Source organism: Stigmatopora nigra, chromosome 15 (assembly GCF_051989575.1).
Source record: "Stigmatopora nigra isolate UIUO_SnigA chromosome 15, RoL_Snig_1.1, whole genome shotgun sequence".
Classification (NCBI taxonomy): domain Eukaryota; kingdom Metazoa; phylum Chordata; class Actinopteri; order Syngnathiformes; family Syngnathidae; genus Stigmatopora; species Stigmatopora nigra.
The window spans coordinates 10,975,392-10,991,886 of NC_135522.1; the positions used below are offsets into that span (position 1 = coordinate 10,975,392).

Below are 16,495 nucleotides of genomic sequence, written 5' to 3' on the forward strand. Positions count from 1 at the left end.
TATAGTTTTATGTAATGGAATTGTAAGATTGTGAAGCCAGAAATTAGTTCTTTTCATTTCACTGAATCCTGAGAAAATGATCTCATCTCATTTTCTGAACCGCTTTATCCTCATTAGGGTCACAGGTGGTGCTGGAGCCTATCCCAGTTGTATGTACATTTTCACAGCAAATTGCCCACACACAAAAAAATCATTGTTAGAAGAAATGTTTTAAGAATAACGAAAAAACAATGTTTTATATTTTTGTATTTAAAATGTTTTTTTCTGTAATAGTTGTATACGTACTAGAAAATTGTATACATTGACTTCCTTACCATCAGTAATTGTTGTATATTTTCAGAAAAAAAGTCACTACAATGTTCCTAATATTGCTAATATCTACATTTCAAACTTTTAAATTTCAGAATGACCTTGTCCACATACCACTCATCCTTTTTCTTTCTGCATCTTTTTTTCCTCCTCTCTCTCTTTCTCTGCACTCTGCTCGAATTTGCGTGCGCGGCCACGCATTTGGGGGCTCGGCCCTACGTAATGGCGTCGGGAGCGCGCACGCGACTTAAAGCAACGCATCGTCCCGTGTTGATATGTCGCAGATTTAAAAAAGTGACAGAGGAGAACACTTTGCGCGACGTAAATGGACTGACCGAGTAACTCGAAGTCCGGTTATACGTTTCCCCACCTTAGAACGTGTTTATTTTCAGTTTTTTCCTAATAATTTGGCCTGAAGGAAAACAGCGTGGTTGGAGCGGGGATGGAGCTGTCATCCATTGGAGACCAAGTGTTCGCAGTTGAGTCCATCACGAAGAAGCGAATACGAAAGGTGAGCTCTGACATTTTAATCCACTCTACTCAACTTACATAACTTATTTTCCGTGTGATTTTCTATCACAATGGAACGTATGGTACGTCCGTGAACGAGCGAAACGGCAAAACTAGGCCACTCACTTTTCTTATACGAACTCTTTATTTTCATTCCTGGAGTAGGACATACAAGCAGTTTCATTCGTTTTTGGGAAGACATTATATTATTATTATATATATTCTTATTCCTTGAAGTTGACTGTTGTTTCGCTCTTGTGCCGTGCAGTGATGCTGCAGCACGTTTTTGGAGCATTACACGCAGATGTAGTACATACTGCAAACTGAATTTCCCGAATACAGGATGAATAAAGGTTAATATAAAAATTACTACGGGTGTGAATATGTAGTTAGTTTTCAACGTGCAAGGTGCCTGACCAAAAAAAAAACTCGCTGTATATTATTTCCTTTCCATGGAACGCTTGTTTGGAATAATTCATGCGCACTTTTTTCCGAAGAAATTACGATATAGCTGACTTGCGGTTCATCTAAACTTATCACTCTAATCGTAGTGCTCAGCAAGGCTCCGATTGTTCCATACTAGTGACGTAGATGTTGCGCAACAGCACGTTGTTTACATGTTTCCGTGGCCCCACCTATCAGAGCCCCGAACGGTGTGGGGTTCTGGAAGAGTCGCTTCGTATGGCCGAACACTGTCAGGGAGAGAGAGAGAGCGAAAGAGAAAGAGAAAAAAAAGAGAGAGAGAGAGAGAGGAACTGGGCCGCTTATAATGACGTCATTCCTTTAGAAGAAAACCATTTGACAAGGAGGAAAATAATAGCCCCGCCTTCCAAATACGCACACTTTAAAGTGACAGACATCAACACGCACTTAAGTACACTTTGTACTATTTTAAGAAAGATATTTTTTCCTTGATAAAAATAACAAAACTATGTATGATCCAGGTCGATCTACCTGTGTGGAGTTTGCATGTTATCCCTGGGCCTGCGTGGGTTTTCTGTGGGTACTCCGGTTTCTTACCACATTGCAAAGACTTGCATGGTAGGCATATTGGACACTCTAAAATAGGTATGAGTGTGAGTGTGAATGGTTGTTTGTCTCCTTGTGTGCTGTGATCAGCTGGCCACCGATTCTGTGTCCCCCGCCTCTGGCCCGAAGTCAGCTAGGATAGGCTCCTGCATCCCCCGCAACCCTAGTGAGGATAAAGCTAAGAGGATAAATACTCTGCATAGCCTACCATAGATACGATAAGAATTCATAAAGATTTATATTTGATTTTTAAGAATTTTAATCTCTCATCTCATTTTCTGAACTGCTTTATCCTCATTATGGTAGCGAGGGGTGCTGGAGCCTATCCCAGCTGCTCCAGCCTCCTAGCGTCTGGGGTCCTGGGTTCAAGTCTAGGTCGGTCCACCTGTGTGGAGTTTGTATGTTCCTTTCTTGGCCTGCATGGGTTTTCTGTGGGTACTCCGGTTTCCTCCCACATTGCAAACAAATGCATGGTAGGCTGATTGGATACTCAAAATTTCCCCTCAGTATGAGTGTGAGCATGAATGTTTGTCCATTTCCTCATGCCCTGCGATCGGCTAGCCACCGATTCGGGGTGTCACCTGCCTCTGGCCAGAAGTCAGCTGGGATATGCTCCAGCACCCCTATGACCATAGTGAGGATAAAGCGGTTCAGAAAATGAATGAATGAATGAATGAATTATGCAAACTTAATACTATACACCTGTCTTAAAAGTCAAAACCATTGGTCACAAGAATAAAATTAGTAGATAAGTATAGATATCTTTAAAGGGAAAAATAGTCTAGCTGTCTTGCTTCTGTTTCCCAAGGACAGTTTTGGGTTGCAATGCATTTAACATAGGTGGCATGTCAGTTGAATTTAAATCCAAAAGTGAACGGTGTCATTATCGTTGTTTATAGGTTTCAACAAATGATAATCACTCAATAATCTGCATGCTGGGCTGGTTGAACACTCTAAATTGCCCCTAGCTGTGAGTATGTGCATGGATTGTTGTCTGTGTCCTTGTGCCTTGCAAATGACTGGCCACCAGTTCAGCATATAGTTGCCTTGGATAGTATTTGAGTATTATGTTGTAGCATAAGTAAGGGTTGCAGGGGTTGCTGAAGCCTAACTCGGGCCACTATGGGCAGCAGTTGGGGGGACATGACACCATGATATTGCATTTTGGTACTATTAGACGTGCTTACTCTGTGGAGAGGTTGGATGTTTTCCATGTGCCTACTGCATTGGTTTTCTTGGGGGAGTCCAGTTTCTTTTACTAGTGGTCAGTTGGGATTGACTCACCCTCTGCGAGGATGCATGGGTGAATGGTTAGTACGTCCGCCCCATAGTTCTGAAATTGAGCATTCAGTACTACATCCCCAAACCATGTATGAAAGGCTGGTTGAACATTCTAAACTGCATTGTGAGGATAAACAATGAATGGATGAATATTTTCGATTGTATTGTAGGCATTATTCACGTACAGTCGGGACATGGAGCCATTTGGAAAACTATTGAGTGGAGATAGGGACATCTTGAGGGCGAGTACTACTTTAGCAATGGAATTACAGGAAGCCAGAACGACTCCATCTAATGGCCTAAACGTAACAAGGCAATCATGAGAACAGATGTAAAATGTAGTTACCTAGAAAGTTTTAAATCAGCCCGACGGCTGAGTGGTTAGCTCATTGGCCTCACAGTGGGGGGACCTGGGTTCAAATCCAGGTTGGTCCACTTGTGGGGAGTTTGCATGTTCTCCCTTGGGCCTGTGTGGGTTTTTTCCGGGTACTCTGGTTTCCTCCCATATTCCAAAGCCATGCGTGGTAGGCTACTTGGACACTCTAAATTGCCCCTGGCTATGAGTGTGAATGCCTGTTTGTTTCCTGATTGGTTGTTTATTGTTGTTTACACCATGTGCCCTGCGATTGGCTGGCCACCAATACAGGGTGTGCCCCGCCTCTAGTCCAAAGTCGACTGGGATGGGCTCCAGCACCACCCGTGACCCTAAAGCGGTTCAGAAAACGAGATGAGATGAGAGATATATTGTCCTATGATTAAGCACTACCTTTAATATAAAACTACGACAAACTTTAAAATCTCTATTCATGCAAACAATAGACAGAAAAATGAAAGTTTGAAAATTCTCTTTTTTTTGCTAGAATTTTCCAAACATGATTACTTACGACAACTGATTGATGACTCAATTTATCGTTCAACTGCTATTTTCTCTCTCTGTGCAGGGAAACGTGGAATACCTGCTCAAGTGGCAGGGATGGTCCCCAAAGTGAGTAATCACTGAGTCATCATCCAATGACATCATGCCTTTAATATACTCTCGCTTCCAGCTCGATGACTGACCTGCCCTTCCATACGACGAAAGACGGTCAAAATAAATGTTCATGTGTGCTTTTGTGACCATTGGCAGGTACAGCACTTGGGAGCCAGAAGACAACATTTTGGATCCTCGCCTGGTCCTGGCCTACGAAGAGAAGTGAGTGAAATTAGTTTTGCTTCTGGCCAGATGATTCACGCATTTTCTATTGTTGTCATTTCTTTACTCATCTTTTTGATTTTGTGCTTTGACGATGTTCTCAGTCAACAGAAGATCAGAGCACTGGCTTACCGCAAGAAAGGCCTGAGACCCAGAAGCCTCATCCTGCGGGTAAAGTAGTGCATATTTTCCGACTTTCGTTTAAGTTGTTCTTGCCTGCAAAATGTAAATAACTATTTGGATATTCATTCATTCATTTTCTCAACTGTTTATCCTCACCAGGGGGGTGCTGGAGCCCATCCCAGATAACTTTGGGCTGGAAGCAGGTGCCACCCTGAATCGGAGGACAGCCGATGGATCGCAAGGCAAGAGGAGACAGGCAATTATTCACACTCATACCTCGTGGCAATATAGCGTCCAGCCCACCTACCATGCATGTTTTTTTTGGAATGTGGGAGGAAACTGGAGTACCTGGAGAAAACCCACAAAGGCTTGAGGTGAAAATACAAACTCCACAGAGCTAGGCAGACCTTGATTCGAACCCGGGATCCCATCGCTGTGAGGCCGACGCGCTAACCACTCACCCAACGGGCCGCCCATATTTGGATATTATACAATGATATATACATCCAATTTATTTAAATTGTGATGACTGGCTGTGATTTCAGTGCCATTGTTGGTGCTAACGTCCAAACCATTTTTACTGGAAGGGGATGAATTTACATATGTTCACTTGCTTCTCCTAGTCAAAATGAATTGGACGTCTAGTGTGGTCAATGGCAGCCAAAGTAAAGTATAAAAACTGAGTGTGCTGTGTTATGACATTCTTACATCGGCAAACAATATAGTTGATTGGATGCCCCAATGTAATTTCCAAATGTTATAAATACAATGCTACTTCTTTGAAAATACATGCTGGAAAAACACCAATAAATACCAATTAAAGGTCCCGTGTTAACTGAGTGTGCCCTCTCATGCTCGACTAATAAATTAATTTAAAATATTTCTATTCGTGAGATAAACTTTGCTTAGGCGGCCCAGTGGATGAGTGGTTAGTTCGTCGGCCTCACAGGTCTGGTGTCCTGGGTTTAAATCCAGGTCAATCCACCTGTGTGGAGTTTGCATGTTCTCGCATGGGTTTTCTACGGGTACTCCGGTTTCCTCCCGAATTCCAAAAACATGCATTTTCGGTGGGATGGACACTCTAAATTGCCCCTAGGTATAAGTGTGAGCGTGAATGGTTGTCCGTCTCCTCGTGCCCTGCGATTGGCTGCCCACCAATCCAGGGTGTGCTCCGCCTTGTGGCCAAAGTCAGCTGGGATCGGCCCAAGCACCCCCCTCAACGCCAACTAGGATAAAACGGTTCAGAAAATGAATGAATGAATGAACTTTATAGACTAAAAATTAAACCTATCTAATTTAAAATCTGCTTAGTTAAAGATGCAGACCCATCAGTGAAGTGTTTTTTTTTTCATTGAGCAGTTCTGCTGATCATGAATGCACTACAATAAGAAAAGATGATATGGCAGTTTAAATCTAAATAGATGAAGCGTCTACTTACATTCAAGTGTGCTGGTAGCATCGCAACAAAGTGAATTATGATTAAGTAGATAGAATGGACTCTAATTTCATAACTTAGGTTTAAAGTGTAGGTTCTTTTAATAATTCATAGTCTATAGACCTGTTTCCATGATGCACAATTATATGCTGTCTTCCTCTGTTGACCATATGCCATTGTAGTACCTACAATCGGCCGATGTCCCCATGGCCACTCATTGTAACATACCTGTCAACTTGTACGTTTTACACGTATTTTATACATTTTTTCACCATTTCAAATCATGTACACCGTACACCGACTTTTGTACGGGGATTTTTTTTTAAATCGCCAATATTTATGAAAACCGATCTCAACAAGACCGTTTTGACTAAAATCCATATAGTCTCGTAGGCTGGTAGCCAACGACGCTACTGTCATCGATCGTTACTATTGTCACGGTATACCAGCAAAAATTATCCTCAATCGTATGTATTTTTTTAGCGGTGCGTACGGCAATATCGATAAAGATGAGATGCGTGTGCGTAGATATACATAGAGTAAATATCGTGGAAGCAAGCATGGAGGAGCTACATACTAAGAAACAAGTTACCGCGAGTAAACATGCGTCGCACGGTGTTCGTACGTTTTTTTGGGGTGTTTGTACGGGGAATCATAACCACTTATAAGGGCAGTTATCGGCAGAGGTTGACAGGTATGTTGTAAGTAAGTTGGTTTCCCCTAAAAATGTGTGAGTAATGCATGCAAGACCATTGAAAATAACAACCACATATAACATAAATGAGCATTTGTTCCATTATTAACAATATTTAGGTAATGTAACATACAGCGCTCTAATAAGTCTAAACTAGTAACAGTTATTGGTAGATAAATAGATATCTTTCCATATGAGCAAACATTTGTTATTGTGCTACACTGTTTATACTATTATATATATTATATATATATATATATATATACACACTACTAATAATTTATGTTGGATGCATTTAACATTGAAATCCTGACAAAAAATGGTCCATATCGTAATAGGAGATAGTTTTCTCTATTCTCCTATAATATAATTTTGCTTGTCCTTCTAATTTAGAACCTGTTCGCTATGGACCTGCGGAGTGCTCACAAGGCCCCGGACAAACCTCCGTCCAGGCTGCGTCTCTCGCTCACACGTGCCATGAGTACAGACGTGGACCAAGGCGAGCGGGGAGGAGTCTACGGGCGCCAAGCGAGGAGAAGGAACCAACAGCTGGCATCTAAGCGGAGGTCAAGTGTCCGCTCAAATAGGGTAGTCGAGGGGAAGAAGATGGAGGAATGGGATGACACCAACGAAGAGATGAAGCATGAGTCAAAAAGCACCACAATGAAGGAACCGGAAGACAGTTTACATGGTTTGTTTGTCTGTTTATCAGTGACTGGACATGTGAATTTTGATCTCTCTGTAATCAGGAAGCAAGACCAGTTAAATATATGTATTGCTCAAAGGGGGATTGCTATATACAGTGATACATTGAGATACGAGCTTAATGCGTTCTGGGACTGAGCTCGTATGTCGATTTTCTTGTAATTCAAACGAACGTTTCCCATAGAAATGAACTAAAAACAAATTAATTTGCTCCAACCCTCTGAAAATAATACCAAAAACAGGATATTGGATTGGAAAAACATTTTTATTTGTTTTAATTTGCCATTTACTAACAAAGTAACAAATAACTAGTGGTTTAATAGCACTAAAATGTGTTTAATAGACGGATTTTGCATAAGGGAGAGAGTGGCAGAGAGAGGGGGCAGGGGGGACTTTTTGCACGGCAACGCGCTCGTAACATAACATAAACAAATTTAAATGAACATGGATTACAATGCAGACACACTCAAAAATAAATTTAATCTAACCTTACACTAAATTTAATTCTAATTTTGTTTTAAATTTTGATACCTTTCTTCTCCCGGGTTGACTATATTTGCCCCGCCTATCCCCTGACTTTCAGACGCAACCTATCGAGGGTTGTTTGCGTTTGTCTTCCCTTCAAAATATTCCCAAAATAATGCACACAAATGTCCTCACAATACAATAACGCACAACCACTTGCCAACGAGAAGTAGTACATATGCCATTCGCACTGACTAACAGTAAAAAAAACACTGAAAAAAATGCAACGCTCCGCCCAGTGCTCGTAGAGACATTACACTAGGGAGTTGCGACCAGAAAGACAGTGCCCACGATGTTCTCATGAGCAGCCTCTCGCTTCCGCTGTCTGCTCGTGTATCAAAAATTTTCTCGTATCTCAAGATAAATATTTGCTCAAAATTGTACTCGTATCTCAAATTGCTTATATGTCGGGGCACTCGTATATCGAGGTATCATTGTACTGACATGGTAATATATCATAGAGAATCCATATATCATTATACAAAGATGTCACTGTTCGATGAAGGCACTAACAGGCTGGTACCAAAAACTTTCCACTAGAGTAAAGGTCTAACTCAGGGGTGTCAAACTCCCTTTGGCCTGCGGGCCGAATACAGCTTAATTTGAGATCAAGCGGGCTGGACCAGTAAACTCATTGCAAAATGACATAGAACTAACAATAAGCCCACTTTTTCCCTTTGTATTAGTCACTAATACTAATAATTAGTGCAAAGAATGAGTAAAGTATCAAAATGTTTATTAACAGAATTTTTCTTTTACATTATGAACAATATTTTATGGTCAACAGAATAACATAAGAACATAAATAAATGTCAATTCATGTTGTCTGCACGTACTAAAACACTAGCGGATAATACAAGAACTACACATTTTAAAGAAAATTCATATTTTTTTATACTATTCAGCTTTCTTCCCTGGCCCGCAGGCCGTATGTTTGACACCCCTAGTCTAACTCATTCATTCATCCTCGGGAAGGTTGTGGGGGTTGCTGGAGACTAACCCAACTGACCACGGGTGAAAGGCAGACTAATTTTGTATAGGATGATGTCTACCGGCATCAATGGGATTGAAACATAAGCATTCAATGCCATATTGTGATAGATTTAGTGTGAAATGTTTGAGATCCATTGATCTAATATAAAACTGAAAATACACTTTATGCCTTCCAGGTCCTTTTGAGTGCAGCTCACCCCCCATACTGGAACGACAAAACTTAGAAATGGATGTGGAGGAGAACAGCAACAAGATGTGGTCACCAAATCAACATTTTTCAACAATTGTATGTGAGAAATCAAATGACAGTGCCTCAGTGCTTGAAAATGGTGAAGCAGATACAGTAACCAAAGGCAAAAGGTCACAGGGTGACAAGGGTGAGGATGAAGTTCATTCGGGACCTGAGAGTCCTGACGCCCCACTGACAAACAACACGACAACAACAACAACAGGAGAAGCGATGGTCGATAAGATGAGTCAATCAAAACATCCCGGGAAGGTGATAATGACCAAGGTGACCATCAATTCACTGACGGTGACATTTAAAGAGGCCGCTGTGGCAGAAGGCTTCTTTAAAGACTCCCAGATCATTCAACAACAATAACCTGCCTCACCTCTCATTTTTTAAACATATAAATAGTCATGTGCACAACATGATTACACTGGCACACTCCTGCTGAGAAGACATAATCGCCTTCAAATTAAAAATTAAAATCAGTGGAAATTTTTAGTGTTGAACAAATACGGCACGAAAATGATGTAAGAGGCGAGTACTACAATATGTACTGATACCTCACAACTATTTTGGTTTCCCTAGCCAAGATGGCTACCGGCTATGCGCGCCGCCATAAAAAGTGAATGTTTGTCGTCTTCCCAAGATGATAATGTTTAATTATATGGTGTCCAGTCATCCTTCTGCTGTAAATTTAATGGAATAGCATCAGTCAATGGCAGATAAGTTAGGGGTGCCTGACCAAGCCACAATAACAATTACATTACAGTCAAGTTAGTATGTTAAAAGATTTTTTTTAAATTCAGTATCAGCATCGGTCAATACACACTGTCGGAATCAGTATCGAGATCTGAAGGATGGACTCGATGCAAAAGAGTTTTATTTCGGCGGTTATTTTGTCCGGAATATCAAAATTTCAGTAAGACAGCAGTGAAACTCTTATTTAAAGCAGCTACATTAGATTTTTTTATATTGAAGTTCTTGTGTTATGAATTTTAAATAGTCAGGTAGTGAGACACAGGTCAAACAAACTTACTTCAATGCAGCTAGTTTGAAATAAAAAGTCCTCAGTGCTTTCCAGCAAGACATCATGCTCCACTACTGTATGTTTTTTTCTTTTAGGTACCACATTCCATCAGACACTTTTACAAACATTTTTTGGCCAAGACATTGCCTACCTGCTCTGAGTTTATTTCTGTCTCAATAGAAATAAAACAAAGAAGTAGTGACTGCTGCTCATATAAAAGATGAAGGATGATTAAAAAAAAGTAGAACTGTTGTGTTTGCTTTGTTTGTTCGTTTAAGTACTATAAATGCTACTTGGTTCTATTTTTGTATTACCAGTTGATAGTCCATTCTTTACACAACTAGCCTTTGTGCTTTTCAAAGAGATATCATTTTACACTGCTTCCGTTATGTTTTTTTTACAACAATGTACCAACCAGTCGTCCATTGGATAAGACAGCAGAGCGCTTTTGTTATTTATTGCATGACAAGTGTCTAAACTAGACTAATTGTATGTGTCAAATCATGTCTTCCCCTTGGGGAATTTTTTTTATTCTGAATGCATTTCCAATAAATATGAAGTAAGATGATTCATTTCCACATTACATTCAATTATTAACATTTAGCATGGCTGTTTTGTAGTTCTAGGTTTGGGTTTAATTCAACTGTGATCCTTCCAGAACTGATTAAATGTATTTGATAGTTAGTCTGAGCACTGACAATCATACCACCACCACCGAGTGGGAATTGATCCCATGCAACGAAGTCAGGCAGGTGAACCACTACCCCATCATATAGGCGGCCCGGCGGCTAGATAGATAAATGTAGATATTATAGGGAGGCCCGGAGGATGATTGGTTAGCATGTCGGCTTCACAGTTCTGGGGTCTTTGGCTCAAATCCAGGTCAGTCCACCTATGTGGAGATTGCAAGCTCTTCCTGGTCCTGTGTGGGTTTTCTCTGGGTACTCAGGTTTGCTCCTAAATACATGAAGTGTAGGCTAATTGAATACTCAGCATTGCCCATAGGTATGAGTGTCAGTGTAAAGGGTTGTCCGTCTCCTCGTGTTTGCGATTGGCTAGCCACCAGTTCAGAACCATAAGTCAGCTGGGATAGGCTCCAGCACCCCTGTGACCCTAATGAGGATAAAGCGGTTCGGAAAATGTATGAATGTATATTATATCATTTTTCAGATCTGCTTTATCCTCACGAGGGTCGCTGGGGGTGCTGGAACCCATTTCAGCTGACTTTGGGCCAGAGGCGGGGGAGATCCTTAAATGGTGGCCAGTCAATCGCAGGGCACAATGAGACAAACAACCATTCACGCTCACAATCATACCTAGGGGCAATTTAGAGTGTCCAATCAGCCTATCATTCATATCTTTAGAATGTGAGAGGAAAATGGCATACCCAGAAAAAACCCATGCAGGCCTGGGGAGAACATCCCAACATACAGATGGACATGACCTAGATTTGAACCCTGGGCCCCAGATCCGCTTACCACCCGCCCCAAAAAAATAAGACAATTAAAATATAAATGAAAACAGAAATACATTGATGATATGGATACCTGTAATAATTTTACATATTTGTCAAATATTATTTCAAGCCATTAATTTGTGTTAATGTTTATTCAGGTGACCGAGTGGTTAGCGCATCACACTCACGTTTCTGTTGTTGTGGGTTTGGTCTTAGGTCGGTCCTGGGTTTTTTTTCTCCCCGGGCTGGCGTGGTTTTCCTCCTGGTACTTTGGTTTCATCCCACATCCCAAAAGCATGCACGGTAGCCTGAACACTGTAAATTGTCTCTCGGTGTGAGAGGCTACAGTGACACTTGTGAAGATAAGCGGTTCAGAAATGAATGAATGAATTAATGAATGTTTATTCTTAGTTTTTTCATACTTTATGGAATTATGTTGGACATCAAATTTTGGCGTAATGAGGGATTTGTTCCTTCACGTTTGATGATGAAGGTATTTAAGTTATTTACTAAAGTCACATTTTATATTCTTTTAATACTTGTAAAGACCAAACTAATGGAATGTTATTCAAAAAAATTAAAACACTGTGAGGAGGGGCGAACATTTTGTTCTTTAAAATATTGCACCTGTGTTAGTGCTAATTGCAGCCAATTATTCCCAGTTGTGGTCACTTTTCTCCTTCTTTAAAAGCTCATGCTGGCTGTCTTTCATCAGAATGCAGTCTGCCACAGTGACATCATGGCTCTGGTGTGGTTGTTCCTGGTGAATAGTGTCTTAATGGGGAAAGGTGAGACATCAACTTGTGTGTCAGGCTTGAGAAATTTCTGTCAAAATGAATGCTGATATGACTTTCTTTCCCTGCAGGCCTTTGTGTTTCAGCCGGTGCTACAAAAGGTGATTACAATGCTGAACTCCAGAAAAGCCCTGTGCCAGATAAGAACATTTTATAATCTGTCTGCTTGTCATGGGAATTGTTACACGTGTCTTCAGATGAGTTTAGTCCATTGGCAGAAGAGGGGGGCAGTAATGGACACCATTTAATTTGCACATTTATGCAGTGGTGGGCTGTGAATTTCAAACTGATGCCTTCAGTGCTATGTCTGAATCAATCCAACCCTAAAAAAACTATTTGATGGCTACAAAACCTTTACTGCAGCTACTGCTGTGACACATAAAAAAACATCAATAATTACCTCATACAATTGGAATATAGCCATATTGAACTCATCAAAAAATCATTTCTGTACACTAAGTCCATTCTTTTCTAATTCAAAGCTAATGCTGAAGGTCGAGCCTGTCCTGTTGTGTTGCTTTAGTTCCGGGTTGTGGCAGGCTTGCTAGTTTTGGAGTTGTCTGATCTTTCTAATCTATGTCCATTTTTTTCTTGAAAATGGCTTTGACAGTAAATCTGCAAACAAATCAATTTCTTCTCCTCCAGCGATTATGTTGACAAAACACTATTGAAGTAACACAATATATTTGCTAATGCAGCTTGCTCCAGATGCAGTTTGGTAGCTCTGGATAGTCCATTCTATCACTAGGAAATCAGTTTGTGAATGCAATAATGTATCCGTATGCCTGTGAGAAGGCTTGGTATCGCTAACTCAAAATCTGATTGGTTAAAGCAACAGTTTTATTGACGCTTATTTTATGCTACAGGCCCTTCAGAATCAATTGTGAAGGCCTCCATGTAGGTTTTTGACCCCAGCAACAAATAATGGCTCAAATATAATTGGTCAGATGCTTAAACATGAAAACACATCTGGAAGCAGTGCAAACAGGAGCAAAAAAGGATGAAAAGAAGTGCATGATTGGGTGTTTATCACTGTCAATTTGCAGCTTGGGAGTAGAGGGAAAAATAGGCTTTGTTCATCCATTTTGTTTCAACCTGTGTACCTTGAGCATTTCCCCCCCATTGCGAGCCATTAGATTTATATTTACTGGTATGTATGACTTTAATACGGAAGTTTAGCTCTTAACTTTCTGTTGTCTGAATGGACCTAATTCTAATTACTTGCTTGACCAAAATGCCATAATTATGAATGATGTCGGTAAAAATTTAAATGATTGCCAATTTTTAAAATAGTCTATAATATAACGTAAAATTATTTTGGGTGAAGTATAAATGATTTATTCTAATTGGTTGCAAAGGCCACTGTCGCCGGCCATATCTTGGTCATTAAAAAAATGAACTAGATATACTTGAGGCTAACTATGTACTTGACTTTTTTATTATAATGGTTTTGCTCGTCATGAAATTGACTTCATTTTTGTGTGAAGGCCACCAACCAGTTGCGAACGTGGAGTTCACTGACGATGCAAGCCACGTTGACTTGGGCAATCACCATAGGGGCCCCTACAACGCTACCCGGGGTCTGCTGAGCGACCTACCCTACAACAACGCCACCCGGGGTCTGCTGAGCGACCTACCCTACAACAACGCCACCCGGGGTCTGCTGAGCGACCTACCCTACAACAACGCCACCCGGGGTCTGCTGAGCGACCTACCCTACAACAACGCCACCCGGGGTCTGCTGAGCGACCTACCCTACAACAACGCCACCCGGGGTCTGCTGAGCGACCTACCCTACAACAACGCCACCGGGGGTCTGCTGAGCGACGGGCACTACCACAACGCCACCGGCGGTCTGCTGAGCGACGGGCCCTACAACAACGCCACCCGGGGTCTGCTGAGCGACGGGCCCTACAACAACGCCACCCGGGGTCTGCTGAGCGACCTACCCTACAACAACGCCACCCGGGGTCTGCTGAGCGACGGGCCCTACAACAACGCCACCCGGGGTCTGCTGAGCGACGGGCCCTACAACAACGCCACCCGGGGTCTGCTGAGCGACGGACACTACCACAACGCCACCTGGGGTCTGCTGAGCGACGGACACTACCACAACGCCACCCGGGGTCTGCTGAGCGACGCACCCTACCACAACGCCACCCGGGGTCTGCTGAGCGACGCACCCTACCACAACGCCACCCGGGGTCTGCTGAGCGACGCACCCTACCACAACGCCACCCGGGGTCTGCTGAGCGACGCACCCTACCACAACGCCACCCGGGGTCTGCTGAGCGACGCACCCTACCACAACGCCACCGGGGGTCTGCTGAGCGACGGACCCTACAACAACGCCACCGGGGGTCTGCTGAGCGACGGACACTACCACAACGCCACCGGGGGTCTGCTGAGCGACGGACACTACCACAACGCCACCGGGGGTCTGCTGAGCGACGGGCACTACCACAACGCCACCGGGGGTCTGCTGAGCGACGGGCACTACCACAACGCCACCGGGGGTCTGCTGAGCGACGGGCACTACCACAACGCCACCGGGGGTCTGCTGAGCGACGGGCACTACCACAACGCCACCGGGGGTCTGCTGAGCGACGGGCACTACCACAACGCCACCGGGGGTCTGCTGAGCGACGGGCACTACCACAACGCCACCGGGGGTCTGCTGAGCGACGGGCACTACCACAACGCCACCCGGGGTCTGCTGAGCGACGGACCCTACAACGCCACCCATGTCTGACAACTGGAATGATGACATGGAGGATGACTCTGAAGAACTGTATACAGTACTTATTCAAAGATTGCATTTCTCTTTTGGGAACATTAAAGCACTTGAATCCTATTACAACAATCTCATTTTCTGAACCGCGTTATGCTAACTAGGGTCATGGAGGGTGCTGGAGCCTATCCCAGCTTACGTCTTGAAACATAAACTAATTTAGAAGAGAGAATTTATATTATCGTCACATCATCCTGTAAATGTACATACTAAAAACATTGACTACTAAAATAGTTATGACATTTTAAGAGCTATTAAGTAAAGATCTTTAAATCGTGATCTGTATTTTATTCATTATGTGAATAGTTAAGTGACAAGTCTTTAAATATGGCCATAGCATGGATAGTTGGTTTGTAAGTATGTTGGGTGCAGTTTATAGTATTTTAGTAATCACTCTCTACTCGTATTCCATATGGTGTACTGTATACAGGGGGGTAAAAAAATTAATAGTAATACATTTTTTTTAAAGAAATTGGGAATTAAATTCAAATTAAGCATTTTGGAAGGGGAATCCTACTTCGCGGATTTGCACTTATCGCGGGTAGTCCTGGTCCCCATTAACCGTGATAAATGAGGGAACACTGTATTATACCTATCTAATTTCAAATCTGTTTTGGAGATGCAGTCCCATAACTGAAGTGTTGGTTCTTTTGATAACTCAGTCTTTATGCCCAAACAAATATAAAACTTAGAACATAACCTATTGTAGTACTAACAATCGCCCTCAAGATGTCCCTATTTGCCAATGATAGTGAGCAAATTGTTTTCCACTAATAAGTGTGACTAATGCATGCCAGACAATTGAAAATAGCAACCGCTTAAAACACGAGCATTTATTCCAACATTAACAAGATTAAGGTAACGTCATATACAGTTCTCCAATTAGTCTAAATCACAAGTTAATTTTTGATCCCAGCAGTCTTCAGGCCAGAGGCGGGGGGAAACACCCTGCATCTGTGGCCAGATCGCAGGGCACAAGGAGATGGACAACCCTGCACAGTCACATTCATACCTAGTGGCAATTTGGAGTGTCCAATCAGCCTAAAATGCATGTTTTTGGAATGTGGGAGGAAACTGGAGTACCCAGGGGAAACAGGCCCGGTGAAAACATGCAAACTCCACACACATGGACAAGACCTGGCTTTGAACCCAGGACCTCAAGGCTGACGCGCTAACCACTGGCATCACCGGGCCAAGGATATGTCAGAAAGAATCGATATATCATTTTACAAATATGTCACTATTTAATGAAGGAACTAACCGAGTACTACCAAAATTTGCCACCAGAGTAAATGTTTAAGTCTTTGGACATCCATTTTCAGTTATCGAAGGCAACAAGTCAATAATTGTAATTTTTAAATCCATTTTTAATGTTTTTAGTTCAAAAATCCTTTTGCTA

At 42.2% G+C, this 16,495-nt stretch overlaps 2 protein-coding genes across 3 annotated transcripts; both read left to right on the forward strand.

The window, feature by feature from the left end:
- The first annotated feature begins 502 nt into the window (after positions 1 to 502).
- Positions 503 to 9,829, forward strand: cbx7a (chromobox homolog 7a). The gene is made up of 6 exons (XM_077734802.1): positions 503 to 820; positions 4,071 to 4,114; positions 4,256 to 4,321; positions 4,426 to 4,492; positions 6,967 to 7,264; positions 8,973 to 9,829. The coding sequence occupies exons 1-6, from the start codon at positions 752 to 754 to the stop codon at positions 9,398 to 9,400; spliced, it is 972 nt and encodes a 323-aa protein (XP_077590928.1). The 5' UTR covers positions 503 to 751; the 3' UTR covers positions 9,401 to 9,829.
- Positions 9,830 to 12,189: 2,360 nt separating this feature from the next.
- On the forward strand, positions 12,190 to 15,159 carry LOC144209117 (uncharacterized). 2 transcript variants are annotated; one of them, XM_077735340.1, is made up of 4 exons: positions 12,190 to 12,299; positions 12,377 to 12,406; positions 13,793 to 14,094; positions 14,173 to 15,159. In XM_077735340.1, the coding sequence occupies exons 1-4, from the start codon at positions 12,206 to 12,208 to the stop codon at positions 15,055 to 15,057; spliced, it is 1,311 nt and encodes a 436-aa protein (XP_077591466.1). In that variant the 5' UTR covers positions 12,190 to 12,205; the 3' UTR covers positions 15,058 to 15,159. The 2 variants fall into 2 exon arrangements, with proteins under 2 accessions (XP_077591466.1, XP_077591465.1); XM_077735339.1 differs by having other exon boundaries at positions 13,793 to 15,159.
- Positions 15,160 to 16,495: the final 1,336 nt, after the last annotated feature.

Coding starts and splice junctions, on each gene's coding strand:
- cbx7a (XM_077734802.1), top strand. CDS start 752: ATGGAGCTGTCATCCATTGGAGACCAAGTGTTCGCAGTTGAGTCCATC. Junction 821..4,070: donor CGAAGAAGCGAATACGAAAG/GTGAGCTCTGAC, acceptor CTCTCTGTGCAG/GGAAACGTGGAATACCTGCT. Junction 4,493..6,966: donor CCAGAAGCCTCATCCTGCGG/GTAAAGTAGTGC, acceptor CTTCTAATTTAG/AACCTGTTCGCTATGGACCT.
- LOC144209117 (XM_077735339.1), top strand. CDS start 12,206: ATGCTGGCTGTCTTTCATCAGAATGCAGTCTGCCACAGTGACATCATG. Junction 12,300..12,376: donor TAGTGTCTTAATGGGGAAAG/GTGAGACATCAA, acceptor CTTTCCCTGCAG/GCCTTTGTGTTTCAGCCGGT. Junction 12,407..13,792: donor TTCAGCCGGTGCTACAAAAG/GTGATTACAATG, acceptor TTTTGTGTGAAG/GCCACCAACCAGTTGCGAAC.